Here is a 27,750-nt window from a genome sequence, read left to right on the forward strand (position 1 = left end):
CATCGGTTCTTGGGCCTTGGTCTGGGAGGTGACCTTCTCCCCAGATTGCCCAGTTTGGCCAGGCGGCCAGCTCTAGGAAAAGTCTTGGTGGTTCCAAACTTCTTCCATTTAAGAATGATGTAGGCCACTGTTCTTGGGGACCTTCAATGCTACAGAAATGTTTTGGTACCCTTTCCCAGATCTGTGCCTCGACACAATCCTGTCTCGCTTCTCTACGGACAACTCATGGCTTGGTTTTTCCTCTGACATGCACTGTCAACAGTGGGATCTTATTTGAACAGGTGTGTGCCTTTCCAAATCATGTCCAATCAATTGGATTTACCACAGATGGACTCCAATGAAGTTGTAGAAACAGCTCAAAGATAATGTCGGGGTAGCCCAGTGGTTAGAGAGTTGGGCCAGTAACCAAAAGATTGCTAGATCAAATCCCTGAGCTGACAATGTAAAAATCTGCCATTCTGCCCCGGAACAAAGCAGTTAACCCACTGTTCCTAGGCTGTCATTGAATATAAGGAATTATTCTTAACTGACTTGCCTAGTTAAATAAATGTAAAAAAAAAAAAATAAATAAAAAAAGATCAATGGAAACAGGATTCACATGAGCTCAATTTTGAGTCTCATAAAAAAGGTTCTGAATACTTACGTAAATAAGGAATTAGTTTTTTTGTTTTCAATACATTTGTCCGCTTTGTCATTACGGGCTATTGTGTGTAGATTGCTGACGATTACAAAAAAAAGTAATCAATTTTAGAATAAGGCTGTATCATAACAAAATGTGGAAAAAGTCAAGGGGTCTGAACACTTTCTGAAGGCACTGTATATTGTCTTCTCACACTTTTCGAACCCCACAATCAATAAACCGCTTATGACTCTCTCTTAGCATATAGGTCACTTATTGCAAACAAATGGTGTCTCCCGACCCCTCCTGTCTCTGCCTCCAGTATTTATGCTGCAGTAGTTTGTGTCGGGGGGCTAGGGTCAGTTTGTTATATCTGGAGTGTTTCTCCTGTCTTATCCAGTGTCCTGTGTGAATTTAAGTATGCTCTCTCTAAATATTTTTATTTTTTTCTTTCTCTCAGAGGACCTGAGCCTTAGGACCATGCCTCAGGACTATGCCTCAGGACTATCTGGCCTGATGACTCCTTGCTGTCCCCAGTCCCCCTGGCCGTGCTGCTGCTCCAGTTTCAACTGTTCTGCCTGAGTCTATGGAACCCTGACCTGTTCACTGGACGTGCTACCTTGTCCCAGACTTGCTGTTTTCAACTCTCTAGAGACAGCAGGAGCGGTAGAGATACTCTGAATGATTGGCTATGAAAAGCCAACTGACATTTACTCCTGAGGTGCTGACCTGTTGCACCTTCGACAACCACTGTGATTATTATTATTTGACCCTGCTGGTCATCTTCTGGTCAACATTTTAACATCTTGGCCATGTTCTGTTATAATCTCCACCCGGCCCAGCCAGAAGAGGACTGGCCACTCCTCATAGCCTGGTTCCTCTCTAGGTTTCTTCCTAGGTTCTGGCCTTTCTAGGGAGTTTTTCCTAGCCACCGTGCTTCTACAGCTGCATTGCTTGCTGTTTGGGGTTTTAGGCTGGGTTTCTGTACAGCACTTTGTGACATCAGCTGAAGTAAGAAGGGCTTTATAAATAAATTTGATTGAAAAATTGATTGAAATAATCTGAACTAAAAACCACACATTATGGAATTTCTGTGCGTCCTTGAAAATCACCAATCAATATCCAAAAACAGCACACATTTTTTTCCACGAACCTGCACATCATCGTCTCTCTTTTGTGGCACCAATATGAGGGTTTATGGCAGGGGAAACAAGTGTTGCAGTAGTCTAGTGTGAGGGTTTATGGCAGGGGAAACAGTGTTGCAGTAGTCTAGTGTGAGGGGTTATGTCAGGGGAAACAGTGTTGCAGTAGTCTAGTGTGAGGGTTTATGGCAGGGGAAACAGTGTTGCAGTAGTCTAGTGTGAGGGGTTTATGGCAGGGGAAACAGTGTTGCAGTAGTCTAGTGTGAGGGTTTATGGCAGGGGAAACAGTGTTGCAGTAGTCTAGTGTGAGGGTTTATGACAGGGGAAACAGTTGTGCAGTAGTCTAGTGTGAGGGGTTATGGCAGGGGAAACAGTGTTGCAGTAGTCTAGTGTGAGGGCTTATGGCAGGGGAAACGGTGTTACAGTAGTCTAGTGTGAGGGTTTATGGCAGGGGAAACAGTGTTGCAGTAGTCTAGTGTGAGGGGCTTATGTCAGGGGAAACATTGTTGTAGTAGTCTAGTGTGAGGGTTTATGGCAGGGGAAACAGTGTTGCAGTAGTCTAGTGTGAGGGGTTATGGCAGGGGAAACAGTGTTGCAGTAGTCTAGTGTGAGGGTTTATGGCAGGGGAAACAGTGTTGCAGTAGTCTAGTGTGAGGGTTTATGGCAGGGGAAACAGTGTTACAGTAGTCTAGTGTGAGGGTTTATGGCAGGGGAAACGGTGTTACAGTAGTCTAGTGTGAGGGTTTATGGCAGGGGAAACAGTGTTGCAGTAGTCTAGTGTGAGGGTTTATGGCAGGGGAAACAGTATTACAGTAGTCTAGTGTGAGGGTTTGTGGCAGGGGAAACGGTGTTACAGTAGTCTAGTGTGAGGGTTTATGGCAGGGGAAACAGTGTTGCAGTAGTCTAGTGTGAGGGTTTATGGCAGGGGAAACAGTGTTGCAGTAGTCTAGTGTGAGGGTTTATGGCAGGGGAAACAGTGTTACAGTAGTCTAGTGTGAGGGTTTATGGCAGGGGAAACGGTGTTGCAGTAGTCTAGTGTGAGGGTTTATGGCAGGGGAAACAGTTTTGCAGTAGTCTAGTGTGAGGGTTTATGGCAGGGGAAACAGTGTTGCAGTAGTCTAGTGTGAGGGTTTATGGCAGGGGAAACAGTGTTGCAGTAGTCTAGTGTGAGGGTTTATGGCAGGGGAAACGGTGTTACAGTAGTCTAGTGTGAGGGTTTATGGCAGGGGAAACAGTGTTGCAGTAGTCTAGTGTGAGGGTTTATGGCAGGGGAAACAGTGTTGCAGTAGTCTAGTGTGAGGGTTTATGGCAGGGGAAACAGTGTTGCAGTAGTCTAGTGTGAGGGGTTATGGCAGGGGAAACAGTGTTGCAGTAGTCTAGTGTGAGGGTTTATGGCAGGGGAAACAGTGTTGCAGTAGTCTAGTGTGACCGGTTATGGCAGGGGAGACAGTGTTGCAGTAGTCTAGTGTGAGGGTTTATGGCAGGGGAAACAGTGTTACAGTAGTCTAGTGTGAGGGGTTATGGCAGGGGAAACAGTGTTGCAGTAGTCTAGTGTGAGGGGTTATGGCAGGGGAAACAGTGTGGCAGTAGTCTAGTGTGAGGGTTTATGGCAGGGGAAACAGTGTTGCAGTAGTCTAGTGTGAGGGTTTATGGCAGGGGAAACAGTGTTGCAGTAGTCTAGTGTGAGGGGCTTATGTCAGGGGAAACAGTGTTGCAGGGAGTGGATGGAATGGTGTTGCAGTAGTCTAGTGTGTGGTGCGGGAATAATGACAAGCGAACCTGGGGAGCTTTGCGTTCACATTGCCTTAAAGGGAACCGGACCGCGGAATTCAAGCAAACCGAACTTAGACCACCTCAAGATGGTCTCAGTTCGGGTCGCTTTGGGGGCTCTTTTGAGGGTCTGAGTTATTTTGGAGTGTTCACACTGCACAAAAAATTAAGCGAACCTGAGTTCTAAGGTCACAAAAATTGTCTGAAAGGGAACAAGTGTGAAAACACCATTAGTTTATCATTGATGTCAATGGATGACTAAGTAAAAATGTGATTGAAGTAGAAGTTAGGTGTTGCACCTATGTGAGCTGGGAATAAGATTTAGTTCTGTGATATGTGTCTCTTCTGCAAAACGGATAGGGAGTGTTAATAAAAACATCACTTTCTCTGTCATTGCTGTTCAGTGTAACTATGTTTGGGACATTTTATTACCACCTCTCCTTTCTCTTTGTGCAACTGCCACTCTCCCTTGTATTTCATGTAGTTAAAAAGGGGAAGGGGAGCGGTGGAGACTATTTGCCTACTGGCATCCTGATGTTCTATTCTCTCTCTGTGGGTGGCTTGTCCCAGACATTGCTGCTAACGCTGTGTCGCTAATAAGTAGTCTGGATCAGATGTCATGATCAAACTTGTCTGGAATAAAAGCAGCATAAGGGAAGTAGCATGTATATGCATCTTTCCCTAGACTAGAGCAGCATGTCAACAGAGACATCAAACTGACATTATGACAAGGATAGTGGTGTTACCAGAGGATTCAGGAAGGTCTGTGATGAAGTCAACGGCTATGTGGGACCAGGGTCTGTGAGGGTTTGGCAAAGGCTGAAGCTTCCCGAAGGGAGATGACAAGGGCTTTTGGTTTGGGCGCAGACTGGACAGGAGAGTATGTAATCCCTTACGTCAGATGCCAGTGAGGACCACCAGAAGTTCGGTGGTTCGTGTAATGCCCAGATGTCCTGACCCCAAGGACGTGTGACACCATTGCATCAGTTGGGGTCTAACAGCTGCTGGTAAGTAACTCTTCCCAGCTGGTGTCTCAGAAGGAGACGGGTCTGAGGTTTGGGCTTCTTGTATGGCAGAGTGAACCTCCCACTGTCCTGGTCCCATAATGCAAGAGGAAGGATGGGTGTAGGGTCTGAGTTACTGGTCGGAAGGTCAAACTGGCGGGAGAGAGCATCAGCTTTTACAATTCTTTCCAGGGATGTAAGTAACATGAAAATGGAAGCATGTGAAGGTGCCGGGTTCCTGGGTGGCAGAGTTCTTCAGCGGTCGGCGATGAGGTGAGGGCATCGCCGACCGCTGAAGAACTCTGCCACCCAGGTCAATGGAGATGGACATAAGAATGTATTGATTTAAATCCTGAAGGACACCTCTACAGGCCAGCTCCGCCTGAAGTTCCCTGTTGAGCCCTCTTCAGTAGACGGTAAGTAAAGCAGCCTCACGCCATCCACTCCCTGCAGCCATGGTGCGGAACGCTAGGGCATAGTCGGCAGCCTCATTCCATCCACTCCCTGCAGCCATGGTGCGGAACGCGAGGGCATAGTCGGCAGCCTCATTCCATCCACTCCCTGCAGCCATGGTGCGGAACGCGAGGGCATAGTCGGCAGCCTCATTACATCCACTCCCTGCAGCCATGGTGCAGAACTCATGGGCATAGTCGGCAGCTGAATTGCGTCCTTGTTGAAGTTCTATGAGGAGGTCTCCTCCAGGACTACTGGAAGGAGAGTGATCGAATACCACTTTGAAGAGGGTGTGGAAATGGGTCTCGGATCTGAGTTCTGTGCTGCTGGCAGTCCATATGGCGGTGGCCCAATCCAGGGTTTTGCCTGTGAGTAGAGACAACAAAATCCACCCTGTTCTTGTCGGTGGCAAAATTTGTGGGGTTGTGCTCACTGTATTTTTATTTCTCTGTTATTTTACCAGGTAAGTTGACTGAGAACACATTCTCATTTACAGCAACAACCTGGGGAATAGTTACAGGGGAGAGGAGGGGGATGAATGAGCCAATTGTAAACTGGGGATTATTAGGTGACCATGATGGTTTGAGGGCCAGATTGGGAATTTAGCCAGGACACCGGGGTTAACACCCCTACTCTTACGATAAGTGCCATGGGATCTTTAATGACCTCAGAGAGTCAGGACATCCGTTTAACGTCCCATGCGAAAGACGGCACCCTACACAGGGCAGTGTCCCCAATCACTGGGGCATTGGGATAATTTTTAGACCAGAGGAAAGAGTGCCTCCCACTGGCCCTCCAACACCACTTCCAGCAGCATATTTGCTGCATTGTATCAGAAATTCCTGACATTTCCCAGGCGAAACGTCATATTTTCCAGGCATGGGTATGAACGAAGGAGGGCTATGGGTTATGATTCCTGGCATCGGAGGAGTAGGGATAGGCTGGCGGAGAAGATGGCAAATTTCCTCCATATGCTCCTCTTGCTGGGTTAGGCACTGCTGTAGCTCCGCTGAATCCATTCTGTTTTTAGGTGAGGTATTCTGTAATTAATATTCAGGGATAAAAGTTGTAGGTCCATACGCAGAGCGCGGCAGATGTCTATTAAGCCTTCGCAGAAGGCAGGAATCGTGGTCACAGGCAATGGACAAACACAGGTAGGTAGTCAAAAACAAACAATAGCTTACAACCATACAAACAGAAAGAACTGAACTAAATAAGGAGCTGATGAGACCAGGTGAGAAACGAACACAGGTGAAATCAATGAACAAAAATGAAAGACAGGGCTATGTTCCAGAACACAAAGAAACAGGGCTACGGTCAAGAATACAAAGAGACAGGGCTACGTTCCAGAATACAAAGAGACAGGGCTACGTTCCAGAACACAAAGAGACAGGGCTACGTTCAAGAATACAAAGAGACAGGGCTACGTTCCAGAACACAAAGAGACAGGGCTACGTTCCAGAACACAAAGAAACAGGGCTACGGTCAAGAATACAAAGAGACAGGGCTACGTTCCAGAATACAAAGAGACAGGGCTACGTTCCAGAACACAAAGAGACAGGGCTACGTTCCAAAACACAAAGAAACAGGGCTACGGTCAAGAATACAAAGAAAAAGAACACAAGGTTGACTAAGAAAAGAAAAGCAGAACCTTACAGTATGGGGTGCATTTTCCTGACATGGTTTAGGTCCACTTGCAGAATCTATATCAAGGAAGCTGTTCTGGCAGCTCGTGGTGGCAGAGCACTCTTTTAAGACACTTTATGTTGGTGTTTCCTTCATTTTGGCAGATACAGTACTTGTATGTGCTTGTGATAAAACTTACTCCAGTTATTTTTTATAATCTATTGATCCTCTGTGGCTTAATTATGCTCTCTGGTGTATTTTGAACATTGAGAGCGGGCTCCCGTGGTTGGATAAAAATTATAATAATACAAAAATTACATTATTTCTCATTTAATTTGTTTTGCACCTTGGGCCCCCTACGGGCTTGGGCCCAGCCCCCGACTCACACAATTGACCAGTCACATTTATTTAGTATGCAGTTTATTTAAAAAAAAAAGTTGTTAATCAGTTACACAAACAAGGAAGGGCCCCCCAGTTCAGGTGAGCAGACGCCTTGGCGGTTGATTTGTGAGTTGCCCGTCTTGCCTGCTCCCATACCTTATAATTCTTTGTGACTAATTTCTATACAGGTAGACCAGAAAAGCAACATCCCTGATTGGTAGATGAGTGGCAACCCTGATTAGAAACACCTGCTGCTCATCGGTTGAACAATTGTTTACACACAGATTATTTCACTTATAATTCACTGTATCACAATTCCAGTGGGTCAGAAGTTTACATACACTAAGTTGACTGTGCCTTTAAACAGCTTGGAAAATTCCAGATAATTATGTCATGGCTTTAGAAGCTTCTGACAGGCAAATTGACATCATTTGCGTAAATTGGAGGTCTACCTGTGAATGTATTTCAAGGCTTACCTTCAAACTCAGTGCATCTTTGCTTGACATTATTTTAAGAACGTGAAATGTCAGAATAATAGTAGGGAGAATGATTTGTTTCAGCTTTTATTTCTTTCATCACATTCCCAGTGGGTCAGAAGTTTTACAAAAACAGTTCTAATTGGAACCAAAGGGTTCTTCAAAGGGTTCTCCTATGGGGACAGCCAAAGAACCCTTTTAGGTTCTAGATAGCACCTTTTATGCTAAGAGTGTACAGCCACTAGTCACAGTAGCCAGGCAGGCAGTAAGTCACTGCTGTCTGTGTTCCCCAGGGCTGTTGAGTGTCCTCCCTACGGTGCCTACAGAAAGGCAGCACACCGAGTCATGACCTTGCTAACCTGGTGCAACAGGCCCATTCCATACAACGCTCCCTCACTGTCTGTTTGTCCATTTCTTTTAATGAGATCTCCTTGCAAAGACAGGTCATGACACAGTATCGAAAAAACAAAGTGTCCTACTATACACACTTTGTTTTGGCATAACCTCATGAGGCAAGTGAACCACAATCTTAATATTATCAGTTGCTCTCAGCCAATCATCAGTCATTTGTGTAAGTGCCGGACATGATGAATGCCCTTCCCTATATGCGTACTGAATATCTGTTCATTTGTTTACTGTGAAATAGCATTGTACTTTTCCAAAAGTTTAATAAGGGTTGGTGACAGGCCAGCTGTTTGAGCCTGTAAAGGGTCCTTTGCTTTTCTTGGGTAGCGGAATGGTCATCTGAGGGAGGTGGCCAAGCAGGGAGATAAAGTCTGTAGGCAGTCGAAGAACCCTTTTGAATCCCTGTGTGGAATGGTTACTGCCAAGCAACCATTAGCCTCAATCTTGAACTGTGTGGATTGAAAAGACTACCTCCATTGTGTGGGCTCACAAATCCCTGGATCGAGGTGGGTTTAGTTCTAAACAAAACTGAGTTTATTCTCAACGTATTGTTACAGCCACATTTTCTAACAGGCGGACAGGCATAGAAATGCTCACATGTCTTGTCAATGTGAGAGAGTTTGCATTTGCTCAAGACACAGCAGCAGAATTGACAATTGATACCCTGGATGTAAACCCACGGCTTATCCCGAGAACGGCATAACAATGGCAAAAGAAAATAATGGGAATGTCACTAAAGATATTCAAACAGACTAGAATAAATATGCATTTCAATGTTCTTATCTTGAAGAGCAGGGTGGCTGCCAATAAAAATGTATTGGGTAGGCTGCTGTTGGACCACCCCCGATGAACATTAATTAAATCGTGCCTTTCAAATTAGGGTTTAGCTTGCTGTGACATGTTTTTTGTTTAGACTCAAATAGGACACACATCACACGTCTCACACACCCATAGTTAAACTTTCAAATTGCTTTAGGTCACTTCAGGGAGAGAATTCAATTTGTTGCACAGGGAGAATAGAGGGAGGGAGAGAAATGGACAGAGCGATGTGCAGGGAGAGAGTGAGATGGGGAGGGAAAGAGTGAGATGGGGAGGGAGATGTGGAGGGAGAGAGTGAGATGGGGAGGGAGATGTGGAGGGAGAGAGTGAGATGGGGAGGGAGATGTGGAGGGAGAGAGTGAGATGGGGAGGGAGAAAGTGAGATGGGGAGGGAGAAAGTGAGATGGGGAGGGAGAGAGAGATGGGGAGGGAGAGAGTGAGATGGGGAGGGAGTGAGATGGGGAGGGAGAGAGTGAGATGTGGAGGGAGATGTGGAGGGAGAGAGTGAGATTTGGAAGGAGATTTGGAGGGAGATGTGGAGGGAGAGAGTGAGATTTGGAGGGAGAGAGTGAGATGTGGAAGGAGATTTGGAGGGAGATGTGGAGGGAGATGTGGAGGGAGAGAGTGAGATGTGGAGGGAGATGTGGAGGGAGAGAGTGAGATTTGGAGGGAGATGTGGAGGGAGATGTGGAGGGAGAGAGTGAGATGTGGAGGGAGATGTGGAGGTAGAGAGTGAGATGTGGAGGGAGATGTGGAGTGAGATGTGGAGGGAGAGGGAGAAAGAGAAGGAAAAAAAGAAGCCAGGAAAGCTTTGATGTGATTTAATAACGAGCTTTACTGTCTCGGGCTCACCTCAGCTGAATGCAGCCATACCCACTGTTCACACCTTCTGTTTGAAAAGCCCCAATTTCTGAACAAGAGCCTGTCACAACTTTTTCAGGGCCATTGATAAGGTAACTAACTACCAGTTAGCTACCCGAGGTAGTCTCTCATTAGACAGCAAAAATATATATAAAGCCTGGCAATGTGTTTCAGTGATGTATAGCAAAATAAATTAATAGCATATGCTCTGGATGAGGGCTATTGAATAAAAAGCTATCAGTGTAAAATGAAGAGATCATTTGGTAGAGATGCACTTCAGTAGCTTAGTAGATTCATTTGAATTAGCAGCAGAATTTTTGTGCTGTGAGTTGCAGTTATTTTTTTAAATACTATACTGAGTAGGCCTCCTTTGGAGAAAATAGAGGGGAAAGAAAGAGTGAAAGTGAGAAAAGAAAATAGTGGTACTTCAAAATGCCAGTTGGATTATAAATACTGCACAGTGCTGTTTTTACAAGCATCTCTGAAATTGAGATGTGCATTGATTCAATTAAAGAGGAACAATCATCCGAAACGGCATGTGAGTTATTATCACTCTCTGTAGTCTCATTGTGCACTTTCTTCCCTTCCTGAGAGCAGTGCAATCAATGATGTGCTAATCAATTAGAGTTTGGGGCTAGAGGATATCCAAGCTTGTCCTATAACCTATTCAAGTAGCCTAAGCCTAAATATCAGATAAATTAATGTGTAATACCAGAGTAACACTGTAACAATCATTCAGAGGAGACAACTATACTTTTAGCTTCCAACCTTGAAGTCAATATAGATTAATAAAGGATAGTGGTAGATAGACAATGAACTGAATTATTGTTGGTTTGAGTATGCATTAATAGGGTAGAGTTGCTCTCATACCTGTGTAGATCCCTCTCTAGACTGTCTCTTCCTCACCTCCCCTTAGCCCCCCTCCTCTTCCTCCCCTCATTTCTCCTCAGCCCCCACTCCTCTTCCTCCCCTCACCTCTCCTTAGCCCAGACTCCTCTTACACTAGAGACGTGGTGATCTGTTAAACTTGACTATGCAACTATGTGTGCTAGAAAGATGCTGAATTTACTCACTGGATTTACAGACTGAGGGGTACAGGTGGTAATTATTTAACGTTAGGTATAAATCAGCTTGTGGCATGCTAATCATTTATTTGCAAACGAGCACATTTAGTCTCCAAGTTTGTTTACGTCTGGGTAATTTGATTTGTTTCTTTAGTATATCATGAGGCAACAACAGAAGCATAACAACAACGGTACTCCGACAGTGGAACCGCACTGCGCTCTAACTTTGACAATTACATACATTTCCTTACATGGGGTTATATAATTATTGAACATCTACATTTGTTTAATGTATTTTGTCTGTGAAGGATTTCAAAAGCAATTTCCAATAAAGGCATTACAAACCAATTTCAGGGTACTGTGCGTTTCTCACTGATGATTCTCAAACAGAGGCAATTTAAACATGGCCTCTGATGTGTTGCTTATTCTATGCCGCTATATTGATCTGTGAAATGTAATTTACTAACTCGGCCATTTCCAAAACATGTTCTCTCCACTGAACTGCTTTTCAGCTTTTTCTGCCCAGCTTTTTTCTTCTTTCTATTCCACAAACGAGGTGTGTCATTTCAACAACCTCGATAATACAAATGCTGAGTGTTCAATACAAACGTCTAGAACGGGTTTAGCCTAATTGAAAAGAGAACGTATTTTAAAACATATTCTCTTCATTACTCCACATAAATCCCAACAATGAGAGGATAAATGCAAAGTCACAAAGCACAACACTGAGCCAAATGCAATACCAGAGAGTTACAGTATATCCACTCTGTGTCTGTGTTTTATGTCACACGTTTGTATCAGACCATAAGTAGAATATAACAGCTCTGGAAATCTCTGCTGTCTCCCAGTTCATAGCTGTTATCAGTAGAGACATTGTTGCCACAGAGATCATAGCATCCACTCACACCAGGTTATAGACACAGTACAGCACAGCAGTATAGTACAGCACAGTACAGCTCTAGACAAATACAAAGATCTCCTCACAGATAGGCTTACTGAAGATGACAGTTTTACTGGGTGTCTCAAGGGTTCTCATGACATTTTAAATGGCTTTTCAATCATGATTACTACTACTGTATTCTTATTGGCCAGAAGCGTTCATTTATTGGACATTCACAACAACAAAGAACACAAAACAACCCACATTATCTGACATCAGTAAAACTACAATTACCACACCAACACAAAAAGTAGATAGGTAGATACCAGTATACTGTTGAATGTTCCTGCAGTGTTGTTGTGCAACGCTTCAACTCAAAGGTCTTCATCATGCAAGTTACTGGATGTGCGTACACCTCTTTGAAAAGCGCTGTAGACTAGTACACTGACCTGGGGTCTGTTGCTGGAGCATGTCTGAGAGGCCCTGGAGGTGGACTAGGAGGAGTAAGGACGCGGCCCCCAGGAGCAGGAGGAACCAGAGGGAACAGTAGAAGGAGCAGGGCAGCTTCATGGCCGACACAACCACCCTTCTCTTGCCACACAGAGCCTCCAGCAACCTACTGGTACTACTGCACTCCCCCAAGAGCATCCCTCCTCAGCCCTGCCACGGGAACCTGCTGTAGGGGGGAGTTAGAGTTAATTTACTTGTGGCATACTGTTTTTAAAAAGAAATGACAACAAGAAAACAGCAGAAAAACAAATAGACTAGTCACAATAAATACGTAATAGGTAACAAATTAATAACACCATGTATACAGATTACAAAAAGAATGTAGTGAATTACACCAGAGATGACCAGAGGCAAAAGACTGTACAAAATGTTTAAAATAAATGGTTTATAACAGTAGAGAGCCTTTAAAAGCAGAGTGTACAGTAAGGTAGTGGTGAAATATGCTAATAAACCAGAGATCCAATTTAAACACAACCTAGATGGTAAAAAATATTTATTTGCGACAAACAGAGTGGCAGTGTGAATACTGTGAGTATTTTCACGGATTGGTGTCGGAAGCAGTGAGGATGGAGTCTGCAGAGAGAAGAGGTGGTTAGAGGAGCTGTTGCGTGAATGTTGTCATTACTGGCACGTGTGTGTGTGTGTGTTTACTCTCCAGGAGTCCTGAAGAGGAGCGTCCTGCTGACTGCAGGCTTCCTGTTCCCAAGAGGCCATGTAGAGTACATCTGTCTCTCTGGAGCATGCTCAAAGAATAGCACTCAGCAGGTGTGGCAAGCTTCACAAATCAGGTGTCCACACACACACAAATACACAGACATACCTATGGAAGCAAGCATGCACTCACACACAAACAAACGTTCAGCTATGGGTGATTTGGATATCTCCTAAAACAAGACAATACTGGGTAAGAAATACACCCACTACACCAACCGCCATGCTTCATCATTTCTTGTTGTTGTATTGGGTGTTGATTGCTTTTCCCTGAAATCCAACTACCCTCTTTCTCTTGTGGTGATTGCTTTTCCCTCTGGTCTAGCCCATAGATTAAAATAGATAAAATAGGCATTCTGATTCATATCAATGTTCCTTTCATGGTGGAGGTACCTGCAGCCATTTGGTGTTGTGTTTGGCAATTACATCTGTTAAGTTCTAAAAAAAAACTGAGTAAAAACTAACGGACAACTAGGAAAAGCTCAAACCAAGTTTTTTCACCCAATGGGTCAGACAGCTGAACAGACAAAAACATGTTCCCACCAGCACAAGTATTTATACCCCACTTTAGGCAGTCTCCTCATTTTCTCTAAACATTACATCTTTGTTGCTAGGCAGGAAGTTAAGTGATGTGTCACAAAAAAAAATGTTTCCTTCTCCCTTCATGTGACCTGAACTGACCTCGGCCCCCATTCCTCACTAATCCACAGCAATCCACCATTGTCAGTGAACGCAACCACGTGATTGCCTTTTCCCTCACTTAGTAACTCTCCAAGCCCATGGCTCATATCCACCCTTAATTGACCCCACCATATATATTCCTCCTATATATAAACATTCACTTCTGGTGTAGCAAGTATTTCAAATTACAACCCAATACAACCCTATTTAATAGTAATTCCATACTGTTTAACATCATCAACTTTGAAATTACTTAGAAATGAATAAAAAATAAAACATGATTGACATTCACAGTTGATTTGTCAATTTACACCTCCAAGACTTATGGCCTCTGATCTATAAATCACACTGTGCACACTCTTATTTCCATCTCTCGTCGGACAACTGATAATGACATTTCAGATGGAGCTTTTGACTTTCTCCATTTCCTCCTTCTGGTTCCTAAGAGAGTGACAGCACAAGACTTGAAAAGCAAAAAGAAACACAAAACATAACAAGTATTAATAATGTGTTAAGCTATGCATAGTTATGTATACAACGAAAAACCAAAGTTAACACTGCCCAGGACACATACTTTTAAATCCCCTTATTGAAGCTACAGTCCAGCTGTTACTATAGCATCCTTCAAGCGTTGTATCTTCTTTGACAAACCCCTCCCTGAAAGTTGACAATAGTGTCTGAAATGACAACACTATTACTACTACTCCCACCATGATCTGGGTATCTGTGACGTTCAATTTAACTTCATAGTAGTCTCTATATTGTGCACAGTTAGCTGTCCTTCCTCTCCTACGAGCTGTCCCCTGATATCACTATACACAGAGGAGTGGTACTCTATAAACAGAGACTCTAATACCCCCTTCCTTAATTTATGAGCCACACAGATCTCGCTCCAGTCACATTCCATTCCGCTTTCCCAATTCTGTCTCAAACACAGGGCCCCGTATGTACCTTGTCTCCGGCCTCAAATACATTTGCACATAAATCATTCCATCTAACCCATAACACATTAGTCACTACTGATAATCCACTTATATAGTTATAAACATACTAAAACATTATATCATTTCAAACGCTATGGTTCAAGCCACTAAGAACATATGTTGTATGCCTAGAAAATGTATATTCTTAATTAGAATTAGACTATTTGTTCACCAGGTTATGGTGTGGCACACAAATGTTATAAATCCATTTCATAATTTCCTCACAATACATTCAAGCTATTTTTCAATTATTTTGTTCATTCAATTGAAATTTGCATGGTGCACTTACCCCTCACAGCCTTGTCGTCGAGAGGAAGGCTTTGACGAGGAAAATACACGTACTATCTCCTCCTGCTAATTAAGTAGCACCTGTGAACCGACTCATATTCTTCCCAGCAGTAGGTTGTGTAGTTCATTTTCAATAATCAGACAGCAACCTGACCTCATAATATATCAATATAAAGAGGGTCTAATAAAATAATATAAATGGAAATGATATTGAAACGTGACTGAGTTGAACTCTGGTGTTATTTTGACTGCATTGTTTAATAATTATGATGATATAAAAATAATGATGCATGATAATGAACTGTGATTAGAAACATTTGAGCTCAGATGAGGGGGGGGGGGTGATGAATGGCTAACAGTCTAACAAAGTTAGAATAAGAAGGTTCTGACAGACAGAGAAACACAATCCAGCCTGCAGCTCCACACCCACACTCAAATTAAATCAAATTGGAATCGTCACATACACTGTATAAAGCCGGTGTAAATTGTGCAGTGAAATATTTATGTGTTATCTCCCAGAACAATGCAGTACATTAATCAATAATAGCAATAAGAGTCCAAACTATCAACTATTTTAAGTAATAAGAGATGTGGTGTCATGCTTACTCCTGCTCCCTCCCTCCGGCCCTCGAAGTCACCAGTCTACTAACCACTGGTCCTGGCAACCCACATTGTGCACACCTGGCAACCATCATTGCGCATACCTGCTCCCCATCATTACGCACACCTGCTCATCATTTTCTCCTTGATTTCTCAGCCTTTATTTAGCCCTTTATTTAACCCGTTTATTATCTATGCATAGTCACTTTAACACTAACTACATGTACATATTACCTCAATTACCTCAACTTTTTTAATTTTTTTGTATTTTATTTCACCTTTATTTAACCAGGTAGGCTAGTTGATAACAAGTTCTCATTTACAACTGCGACCTGGCCAAGATAAAGCATAGCAGTGTGAACAGACAGCAACACAGAGTTACACATGGAGTAAACAATAAACAAGTCAATAACGCTAACTTGTGCCCCCGCACATTGACTCTGTACCGGTATCCCCTGTATATAGCCTCACTACTGATATTTTACTGCTGCTCTTTAATTATTTACTTTTATTTTTTACTTATCTATTTTTTACTTAACACTTATTTTTCTTAAAACTTAATTGTTGTTTAAGGGCTTGTAAGTAAGCATTTCACTGTTGTATTCGGCGCATGTGACAAATAAAATGTGATCTGATTTAAGTAGTCATCAGTCATTAGGTGGTATTGTTCTCTATCACGTTCAGTACGCTGCTTATGTTTGTTCTTGTTTATCTTGTTTATCCTTTCATTATTAAACTGACCTTCTGCACCTGCTTCCTGACTCCTGACGTATAAGTTACAGGTGATGTGCATAGTAATAATAGACTGTATTTACAATGTATTTACAAATATACTATAAAGTTTGTAGGGACTTCGTCACGCAGTAGAATAAATATACTGAGCAAAAATATAAAGGCAACATGCAACAATTTCAGTTCATTTAAGGAAATCAGTCAATTGAAATAAATTCATTAGGTCCATTAGGCCTGGGAGGGCATAGGCCCACCCACTTGGGAGCAAGGCCCACCCAGCCATTCAGAATTTGTTTTTCACCACAAAAGGGCTTTATTACAGACAGAAACACTCCTCGGTTTCATCAGCTGTTCGGGTGGCTGGTCTCAGAAGATCCTGCATAAGAAGAAGCCAGATGTGATGGTCCTGGGCTGGTGTGGTTACACGTGGTCCACGATTGTGAGGCCTGTTGGACGCACTGCCAAATTCTCAAAAATGACATTGGAGGCGGCTTATGGTAGAAAAATTAACATTCAATTATCTGGCAACAGATCTGGTGGACATTCCTGCAGTCAGTATGCTAATTGCAAGTTCCCTCAAAACTTGAGACATCTGTGGCATTGTGTTGTGTGACAAAACTGAACATTTTAAAGTGGCCTATTATTGTACCCATCACAAGGTGCACCTGTGTAATGATCATGCTGTTTAATCAGCTTCTTGATATGCCACACCTGTCAAGTGGATGGATTATCTTGGCAAAATAGATATGCTCACAAATTTGTGGCCAAAATTGGAGAGAAAGAATTTCTTTGTGTGTATGGAACATTTATGGGAGAGTTCTGAGTGTGTGTGCTTGTGTGTTTACAGTGTGTGTAACTTTGTGTGTAAGGGTTGGATATTTGGGTAGTCAGTGCAAATCATCTCTAAAGTTCAGATAGTCTCTAAGGTGCAGGTCTGTGCAGGGAGACAGCTAGGGTTAACACACACACTCAAAACTTACACAAACTTACACAGGTAATGCTGCTGTTCTATTCGTCAAATCAGATCATGACTATGTGCTCCTGCTCCCTGTTTACAAGCAGAATCTCAAAAAGGAAGTACCCGTGACTCACTCCATTGAGAAATGGTCACCAGAATCAGAGATTGTGCTACAGGACTGCTTTGCTAGAGCTGATTGGAATATGTTTTGATTGGAATATGCCAAAAACATCGACGAGCTACCCACCTCCGTCACTGGCTTCATTAGGAAATGAATTTGCGACATTATCCCAAAAGCCCTGGATTAACACTGAGGATGGAGCTAAACTAAAGGACAGGGCTACCGCACACAGAGCTATCACAGACAACCCTGAGGCTACGGCTGAGGACAGGAACAAGTACAGAGTCGTCAAACGAGGAAAGAACAATATAGGAATAAAGTGGAATAATATTACATAGGCTCTGATGCCCGCAGCATGTGGCAGAGGCTACTGTCTATTACGGACTACAAATGAAGACCCAGCCGTGATCTGCCCAACGATGCCTCTACCAGACAATCTGGACCCTCTCTTTCTAAAACTATCCGCCGCCATTGTTGCAACCCCTATTACCAGCCTGTTCAACCTCTCTTTCATATCGTCCGAGATTCCTAAAGATTGGAAAGCTGCCGCGGTCATCCACCTCTTCAAAGGGGTGACACCCTAGACCCAAACTGTTACAGACCTATATCCATCCTGCCCTGCCTATCTAAAGTTTTCGAAAGCCAAGTTAATAAACAGATCACTGACCATTTCGAATCCCACCGTACCTTCTCCGCTGTGCAATCCGGCTTCCGAGCCGGTCACGGGTGCACCTCAGTCACGCTCAAGGTACTAAACGATATCATAACCGCCATCGATAAAAGACAGCTTCAATGCCATACAACACTCCTTCCGTGGCCTCCAACTGCTCTTAAACGCTAGTAAAACCAAATGCATGCTATTCAACCGTTCGCTGCCCGCACCCACCCGCCCGACTAGCATCACCACCCTGGACGGTTCCGACCTAGAATATGTGGACAACTATAAATACCCAGGTGTCTGGCTAGACTGTAAACTCTCCTTCCAGACTCATATTAAACATCTCCAATCAAAAATCAAATCTAGAATTGGCTTTCTATTTCGCAACAAAGGCTCATTCACTCACGTCGCCAAACTTACCCTAGTAAAACTGACTATCCTACCGATCCTTGACTTCGGCGATGTCATCTACAAAATAGCTTCCAACACTCTACTCAGCAAATTGGATGCAGTCTATCACACTGCAATCCGTTTTGTTACCAAATAACCTTATACCACCCACCACTGCGACCTGTATGCTCTAGTCGGCTGGCCCTCGCTACATATTCATCGCCAGACCCACTGGCTCCAGGTAATCTATAAGTCTATGCTAGGTAAAGCTCCACCTTATCTCAGTTCACTGGTCACGATAACAACACCCACCCATAGCACACGTTCCAGCAGATATATCTCACTGGTCATCCCCAAAGCCAACACCTCATTTGGCCGCCTTTCCTTCCAGTTCTCTGCTGCAAGTGACTGGAACGAATTGCAAAAATTGCTGAAGTTGGAGACCTTTATTTCCCTCACCAACTTTAAACATCAACTATCTGAGCAGCTAACCGGTCGCTGCAGCTGTACATAGGCCATCTGTAAATAGCCCACCCAATCTATCTACCTCATCCCCATACTGTTTTTATTTAATTTACTTTTCTGCTCTTTTGCACACCAGTATCTCTACTTACACATCATCATCTGCTCATTTATCACTCCAGTATTAATCTGCTAAATTGTAACTATTCGCTCCTATGGCCTATTTATTGCCTACCTCCTCATGCATTTTGCACACACTGTATATAGACTTTATTTTTACTACTGTGTCATTGACTTGTTTATTGTGTTATTGGCTTGTTTATTCCATTACTCCATGTGTAACTCTGTGTTGTTGTCTGTGTCACACTGCTTTGCTTAATTTTGGCCAGGTCGCAGTTGCAAATGAGAACTTGTTCTCAACTAGCCTACCTGGTTAAATAAAGGTTGAATTTTTAAAAAAATGTAAAAGACGAACTCAATGCATTTCATGCACGCTTTGACAATAACAACATAGTGCTGGGTGTGAGGGCCGTCACTGACCCAGAGGACTGGGTGATCTCGCTCTTTGAGGTCGACGTGAGAAAGGTCTTTAGACCGTTCAATACCCGGAAGGCCCGACGGTATTCTAGGGTGCATTCTCAGAGCATGCACAGAACAGCTGGCAGGCATGTTCAGTCATTTTCAACTTCTCCTTGTTCCAGTCTGTAATCCACACATTTTAAGATGACCACCAGCATTCCTGTTGCCAATAACTCTAAGACTCTAATTTAACTAGGCAAGTCAGTTAAGAACAAATTCTTATTTTCAATGACGGCCTAGGAACAGTGGGTTAAACTGCCTTGTTCAGGGGCAGAACGACAGATTTTTTACCTTGTCAGCTCGGGGATTCGATCTTGCAACCTTCCAGTTACAGTACTAGTCTAACGCTCTACCTGTCGCCCCACAATGACCCCCCCCCCCCCCCCCCCCCCCCACACACACACACACACACACACACACACACACACACACACACACACACACACACACACACACACACACACACACACACACACACACACACACACACACACACACACACACACACACACACACAATGACTACCATATAGAGGTCCTGGGATGGCAGGGACCTCGGCACCAGTGATAAAAATGGTTTGGGATGGGCCCTCAAATCCTCAAAAGGTTCTACAGCTGTACCATTGATAGCATCTTGACTGGCTGCATCACTGCTTGGTATGGGTATGGCAATAGCACCACCCTCGATCGCATGGCGCTATAGAGGGTGGTGCGGACAGTCCGGTGCATCACTGGGGCCGAGCTCCCAGCCATCCAGGAACTTCATACCAGATGGTGTAAAAGGAAGGCCCTGGAAATTGTTAAAGACTTCAGCCACCCAAGCCATAGGCTCTGCAAGCGGCACAGGTGCATCAAGTCTGACACCAACAGGTTCCTGAACAGCTTCCATCCCCAAGCCATAAGACTGCTAAATAGCTAACTAAATAGCTAACAAAATGGCTACCAGGACTATCTAAGTTGACCCTTTCACTTTAATTATTTATGTTTTTATTCTCTGTGCACACTCACAGGGCCATACACACTCACGCACACTGACACTCCAACACACACACACACACAAACACTTACTTCATAATTTGCTCATGCACGTAATACACATACATTTATACTGACTCTACACACATGCACACCCACTCACATACAATCATCATATACGCTGCTGCTACTCTGTTTATCATATACAGTGCCTTCAGAAAGTATTCACACCACTTGACTTTTTCCACATTTTTTTGTCACCATTGGCCTCATGGTGAAATACCTAAGCAGTTTCCTTCCTCTACGGCAACTGAGTTAGGAAGGACGCCTGTATCTTTGTAGTGACTGGGTGTATTTATACACCATCCAAACTGTAATTAATAACATCAGCAGCTCAAAAGGATATTCAATGTCTGCTTTTTTGTTTTTGTTTACCCATCTACCAATAGGTGCCCTTTGTGAGGCATTGGAAAACCTTCCTGGTCTTTGTGGTAAATCTATGTTTGAAATTCACCTTACAGATATGTGTGGGGTACAGAGATGAGGAAGTCGTTCAAAAATCATGTTAAACACCATTGCACACAAAGTCCATGCAACTAATAACTTGTTAAGCACATTTTTACTCCTGAATTTATTTAGGGGTTGTATACTTATTGGCTCAAGACATTTCAGCTTTTAATTTTTTATTAATTTGCAAAAATGTCTAGAAACCTAATTCCACTTTGACAGTATGGGGTATTGTGTATAGGCCAGTGACACAATCTCAATTTCATAAATTTTAAATTCAGGCTGTAACACTTTAAAACAGTTACAGAGGTCACTGGCTGTGATAGGAGAAAACTGAGGATTGATCAACAACATTGAGGTTACTCTACAATACTAACCTAATTGACAGAGTGAAAAGAAGGAGGCCTGCACAGAATATGCATCCTGTTTGCAACAAAGCACTAAAGTAATATTGCAAAAATTGTCCCGAAAACAAAGTGTTATGTTTGGGGAAAATCCAATACAACGCATTACTGAGTACCACTCTCCATATTTTCAAGCATAGTGGTGTCTGCATCATGTTATGGGTATGCTTGTAATCGTTTAGGACTGGGGAGTTTTTTCAGGATAAAAAAAGAAATAGAATGGAGCTAAGCACAAGCAAAATCTTAGAGGAAAACCTGGTTCAGTCTGCTTTCCACCAGACACTGGGAGATTAATTCACCTTTCAGCAGGACAATAACCAAAAACACATGGCCAAATCTACAATGGAGCAGCTTACCAAGAAGGCAGTGAATGTTCCTGAGTGGCCATGTTGGCCATGTTCAACAACCAATTTGACAGAACTTTAAGATTTTTGAAAAGAATAATGGGCAAATGTTGCACAATCCAGGTGTGCAAAGCTCATAGAGACTTACCCAGAAAGACTCACAGCTGTAATCGCTGCCAAAGGTGCTTCTACAAAGTATTGACTCAGGGGTGTGAATACTTATGTAAATAAAATATATCTGTATTTAAGGTTCATACATTTGCATAAGTTACTAAAAGCATGTTTTCACTTTGTCATTATTGAGTATTGTGTGTAGATGGGTGAGAAAAAATTATTATAATATCCATTTGGAATTCAGGCTGTAACACAACAAAATGTGGAATAAGTCAAGGGGTATGAATACCTTCTGAAGGCACCGTATGTCATTGTCTGGGACAATGTCATGTTCCACCATGCAGAGGTGGTTCAGGCATGGTTCGGGCCCATCCCCGATTTGTGACCCTATACCTGCTCCCATACTCTCCTTTCCTCAAAACTATTAAGGATTTCTTTCAGCATGGAGGTGGAAGGTGTACGATCGCCATCCCCATGAGTGTGCCACTCTCCTTCTGGCCATAGATGAGGCATGCGACCATGTCAATTCAGACCAATGTCAAGCCTGGATTCGATGTAAATGACGGTCTAACATAGGATGCAGTCCAAATAGCAACAGCCTTCAATTCTTACTTTCCTGATTCTGTCAAGTTACTGACACAGAACCCCTCCACTGGCATCTTGGGCTCAGCACTAGTGAATGACACTCAACCTGTCTTCATCATAAGGGAGGTTTCTCAGTCAGAGGTGAACAAGGTGATTAGCTCACTAAAGAACACTAAAGCCAAAGATGTGTTTGGGCTGGACTTTCTTAAAAACTACAGAGTCACTCATTGCCCCCATTACTAAGGTCACCAACACATCTATTGGTCAGGGGGTGTTTCCAAGGGTATGGAAGTCGGCCATAATAACAGCCATCTTTAAATCAGGTGACCCTGCTGACGTGAGTAACTACTGGCCCATTAGTATATTACCTGTGGTGTTGAAGGTTACTGAAAAGTGTGTAGCAGAGCAACTGATTGCCAGCCTCAACAACAGCCCCTTCACATTACACTCCATGCAGTTTGGCTTCAGAGCTAAACACTCCACAGAAACGGCCAACTGCTTTCTTCTGGAAAATGTGAATTCCAAGATGGACAAAGGGGGCATTGTTGGGGGTGTATTGCTAGACCTAAGGAAAGCTTTTGATACTGTTATGAGGATATCATCACAAAACTGTCAGAGTTCAACTTTTGCCCCGATGTCTTGAGATGGATGAAATCATACCTTAAAGGCAGAACCCAGTGTGTCAGGGTGAGCGATGAGCGATGAGCTATGATGTGGGCGTGCCCCAAGGGACAATACTGGGGCCCCTCCTGTTCAGACTGTATATTAATGGTCTGCCTTCTGTCTGTACTGGGTTGGAAGTTCAAATGTATGTAGATGATACAGTGATATACAATACTACTCAAAAGTTTGGACACACCTACTCAGTCAAGGGTTTCTCTTAATTTGACTATTTTATACATTGTAAAATAACAGTGAAGACATAAAAACTATGAGATATGGAATCATGTAGTCACCAAAAAAGTGTTAAATAATTAAATCTTCAAAGTAGCCAACCTTTGACTTGATTACAGCTTTGCACACTCTTGGCAATCTCTCAACCAGCTTCAACTGGAATTTATTTTTTCCTTTATTTAACTAGGCAAGTCAGTTAAGAACAAATTCTTATTTTCAATGACAGCCTGGGAACAGTGGCTGTGTTGGGGGAGAACAACAGATTTGTAACTTGTCAGCTCAGGGGTTTGAACTTGCAACCTTCCGGTTACTAGTCCAACACTCTAACCACTAGGCTACCCTGCTGCCCAGAATGATTTTCCAACAGTCTTGAAGGAGTTCCCAGCCCTTGTTGGCTGCTTTCCATTCACTCTGCAGTCTAACTCATCCCAAACCATCTCAATTGGGTTGAGGTCGGGTGATTGTGGAGGCCAGGTCATCTGATGCAACACTCCATCACTCTCCTTCTTGGTCAAATAGGCCTTACGCAGCCTGGAGGTGTGTTTTTGGGTCATTGTCCTGTTGAAAAAAAAAGATTATCCCATTAAGCGCAAACCAGATGGGATGGTGTATTGCTGCAGAACGCAGTGGTAGTCATGCTTGTTAAGTCTGCAATAAATCACTGACAGTGTCACCAGCAAAGCACCCCCCACACCATCACACCTCCTCCTCCATGCTTCATGGTGGGAACCACACATGCTGAGATCATCCGTTCACTCACACCGCATCTCATAAAGAGAGGAACCAAAAACCTCAAATTTGGACTCATCAGACCAGATTTCCACCGATCTAATGTCCATTGCTCGTGTTTCTTGGCCCAAGCAAGTCTCTTCTTATTATTGGTGTCCTTTAGTAGTCGTTTCTTTGTAGCAATTCGACCATGGCCTGATTCACAGTCTTCTCTGAACAGTTGACTTTGAGATGTGTCTGTTACTTAAACTCCATGAAGCATTTATTTGGTCTGCAATCTGAGGTGCAGTTAACTCTAATGAACTTATCCTCTGCAGCAGAGGTAACTAGGTCTTCCTTTCCATGTGAGCCAGTTTCATCATAGCACTTTCAAACTTTTCCGCATTGACTGACCTTCATGTCTTGAAGTAATGATGGTCTGTCGTTTCTATTTGCTTATTTGAGCTGTTCTTGCCATAATATGGACTTGGTCTTTTACCAAATAGGGCTATCTTCTGTATACCACCCCTACCTTGTCACAACACAACTGATTGGCTCAAACACATTAACAAGGAAAGAAATTCCACAAATGTACTTTTAACAAGCCACACCTGTTAATTGAAATGCATTCCAGGTGACCTCATGAAGCTGGTTGAGAGAATGCCAAGAGTGTGCAAAGCTGTTTAACAATTTTTTGGTTACTACATTATTCCGTTTGTGTTATTTCATAGTTTTGATGTCTTCACTATTATTCTACAATGTAGAAAATAGTAAAAATAAAGAAAAACCCTTGAATGAGTAGATGTGTCGAAACTTTTGACTGGTACTGTATGTGCATGCAAAGAGCAAACAAACAAGCTGCACAAGAACTCACTACGGTAATCGTCCAAGTTACAAAGTGGCTCAGTGACTCATGTCTGCATCACGATGTGAAAAAAACTGTCTGCATGTTCTTCACAAAGAGGGCAACTGATGCTACTGAGCCAGATGTCTATGTGTCAGGGGAGAAGCTCCAGGGTGGTATCCAATTTTAAGTACCTTGGCATCATACTTGATTCCAACCTCTCTTTTAAAAAGCAGGTGAAAAGGTAACTCAAATAACCAAATTCAACCTAGATCATTTCCAATTCATACTAAATTGTTTGACTGGAGAGGTAGCAAACCTGTACTTCAAATCTAACATACTGCTTGACTAGTTGGGCCCAAGCTTGCTGTACAACACTAAAAACCCATTCAGTCTGTCTACAAAAAGGCTCTCAAAGTGCTTGATAGGAAGCCCAACAGCCATCATCACTGTTACATCCTCAGAGAGCATGAGTTTCACAGACGCATGTCTTGTATTCAAGATCCTAAATGGCATGGCTCCCCCTCCACTCAGTATTTTTGTTAAACAGAAAACCCAAACATATGGCAGCAGATCCACAAGGTCTGCCATGAGAGGTGACTGTATAGTTCCCTTAAGGAAAAGCACCTTTAGTCAATCTGCTTTCTCTGTGAGAGTTTCCCATGTCTGGAACACACCGCCATCAGACGCACACAACTGCACCACCGACAGTATCACACCTTCACAAAAACATGAAAACATGGCTAAAGGCCAATCAGTTTTGTGAACATAATCCCTAGCTATGTATTGCAGCTTTCCATGTTGTCTGTAGCTTGTGAGGTTTGGAAACACTGTGTTGCTTTTATGTATTTTGTTTTGTTGCTTGTCCTATGTTTTTCTGTCTGCATGCTATGTGTTGCTTGTCCTATGTTTTTCTGTCTGCATGCTATGTGTTGCTTGTCCTATGTTTTTCTGTCTGCATGCTATGTGTTGCTTGTCCTATGTTTTTCTGTCTGCATGCTATGTGTTGCTTGTCCTATGTTTTTCTGTCTGCATGCTATGTGTTGCTTGTCCTATGTTTTTCTGTCTGCATGCTATGTGTTGCTTGTCCTATGTTTTTCTGTCTGCATGCTATGTGTTGCTTGTCCTATGTTTTTCTGTCTGCATGCTATGTGTTGCTTGTCCTATGTTTTTCTGTCTGCATGCTATGTGTTGCTTGTCCTATGTTTTTCTGTCTGCATGCTATGTGTTGCTTGTCCTATGTTTTTCTGTCTGCATGCTATGTTTTGCTTGTCCTATGTTTTTCTGTCTGCATGCTATGTGTTGCTTGTCCTATGTTTTTCTGTCTGCATGCTATGTGTTGCTTGTCCTATGTTTTTCTGTCTGCATGCTATGTGTTGCTTGTCCTATGTTTTTCTGTCTGCATGCTATGTGTTGCTTGTCCTATGTTTTTCTGTCTGCATGCTATGTGTTGCTTGTCCTATGTTTTTCTGTCTGCATGCTATGTGTTGCTTGTCCTATGTTTTTCTGTCTGCATGCTATGTGTTGCTTGTCCTATGTTTTTCTGTCTGCATGCTATGTGTTGCTTGTCCTATGTTTTTCTGTCTGCATGCTATGTGTTGCTTGTCCTATGTTTTTCTGTCTGTATGCTATGTGTTGCATGTCCTATGTTTTTCTGTCTGCATACTATGTGTTGCTTGTCCTATGTTTTTCTGTCTGCATGCTATGTGTTGCTTGTCCTATGTTTTCTGTCTGCATGCTATGTGTTGCTTGTCCTATGTTTTTCTGTCTGCATGCTATGTGTTGCTTGTCCTATGTTTTTCTGTCTGCATGCTATGTGTTGCTTGTCCTATGTTTTTCTGTCTGCATGCTATGTGTTGCTTGTCCTATGTTTTTCTGTCTGCATGCTATGTGTTGCTTGTCCTATGTTTTTCTGTCTGCATGCTATGTGTTGCTTGTCCTATGTTTTTCTGTCTGCATGCTATGTGTTGCTTGTCCTATGTGTTTCTGTCTGCATGCTATGTGTTGCTTGTCCTATGTTTTTCTGTCTGCATGCTACATGTTGCTTGTTCTATGTTTCTCTGTCTGCATGCTACATGTTGCTTGTTCTATATTCTCTGTCTGCATGCTACATGTTGCTTGTTCTATGTTTCTCTGTCTGTCTGCATTCTACTTGTTGCTTGTTCTGTGTTTCTCTGTCTACATGCTATGTGTTGCTTGTCCTATGTTTCTCTGTCTGCATGCTACTTGTTGCTTGTTCTATGTTGTTCTGTCTGCATGCTATGTGTTGCTTCTATGTTTCTCTGTCTTTTTTACATTTATTTTTATTTCACCTTTATCACCTTTATACCTTTATATTTACAACTGCGACCTGGACAAGATAAAGCATAGCAGTGTGAACAGACAACTACACAGAGTTACACATGGAGTAAACAATAAACAAGTCAATAACACAGTATAATTTTTTTTAAAGAGTATATATACATTGTGTGCAAAAGGCATGAGGAGGTAGGCGAATAATTACAATTTAGCAGATTAACACTGGAGTGATAAATGATCAGATCAGATCATGTGCAGGTAGAGATACTGGTGTGCAAAAGAGCAGAAAAGTAAATCAATAAAAACAGTATGGGGATGAGGTAGGTAAATTGGGTGGGCTATTTACCGATGGTCTGCATGCTACGTGTTGCTTCCTATATGTTTCTCTGTCTGCATGCTACGTGTTGCTTCCTATATGTTTCTCTGTACGCATGCTATGTGTTGCTTGTCCTATGCTGCGCTGCGTGTGCTCACTGCTCATTGATTGTCTGTATTATTATTGTAATAGTTTTTAATAACCTGCCTAGGGACTGCGGTTGAAAATGTGCCGGCTGGCTAAAACCAGCACTTTTACTGAAATGTTGACTCCCTGTAAAAATCAAAATTAAACTCAAACTCAAACTTGTGAAAATAGTACCAAAGCGATATAAGAAAACTGTCAATTTACAAAAATGTCTAAAAACTTGTTTTCACTTTGTCCTTATAGGGTTTTGTGTGTACATGGTTGAGAAAAACATTTAATTGAATACATTTTGAATTCAGGCTGTAATACAACAATGTGGAATAAGTCAACCACTTTCAGGCCAGTATCACTGCACATTGTAAATATGGTCTGGAACTGACTGACCCTGTATAATTTGCTTACTTACTTTCTTGTGTTCTTATTTCTCCTGTGGTTTTGTTCT

The 27,750-nt window shown here is 42.8% G+C and overlaps 1 protein-coding gene across 1 annotated transcript in view; it reads right to left on the bottom strand.

The window, feature by feature from the left end:
- LOC110499336 (carbohydrate sulfotransferase 8) overlaps positions 1 to 27,750 on the bottom strand; it is a 98,124-nt gene that overhangs the window by 63,104 nt on the left and 7,270 nt on the right. The window contains exon 2 of the mRNA XM_021576422.3: positions 11,950 to 12,176. Coding sequence (XP_021432097.3) covers positions 11,950 to 12,148 — 199 coding nt within the window. The 5' untranslated portion in view covers positions 12,149 to 12,176. The remainder of the gene's footprint in view (positions 1 to 11,949; positions 12,177 to 27,750) is intronic.

The sequence above is a fragment of the Oncorhynchus mykiss genome, chromosome 2 (genome assembly GCF_057628025.1).
Source record: "Oncorhynchus mykiss isolate SJ-2025 chromosome 2, ASM5762802v1, whole genome shotgun sequence".
Lineage (NCBI taxonomy): Eukaryota > Metazoa > Chordata > Actinopteri > Salmoniformes > Salmonidae > Oncorhynchus > Oncorhynchus mykiss.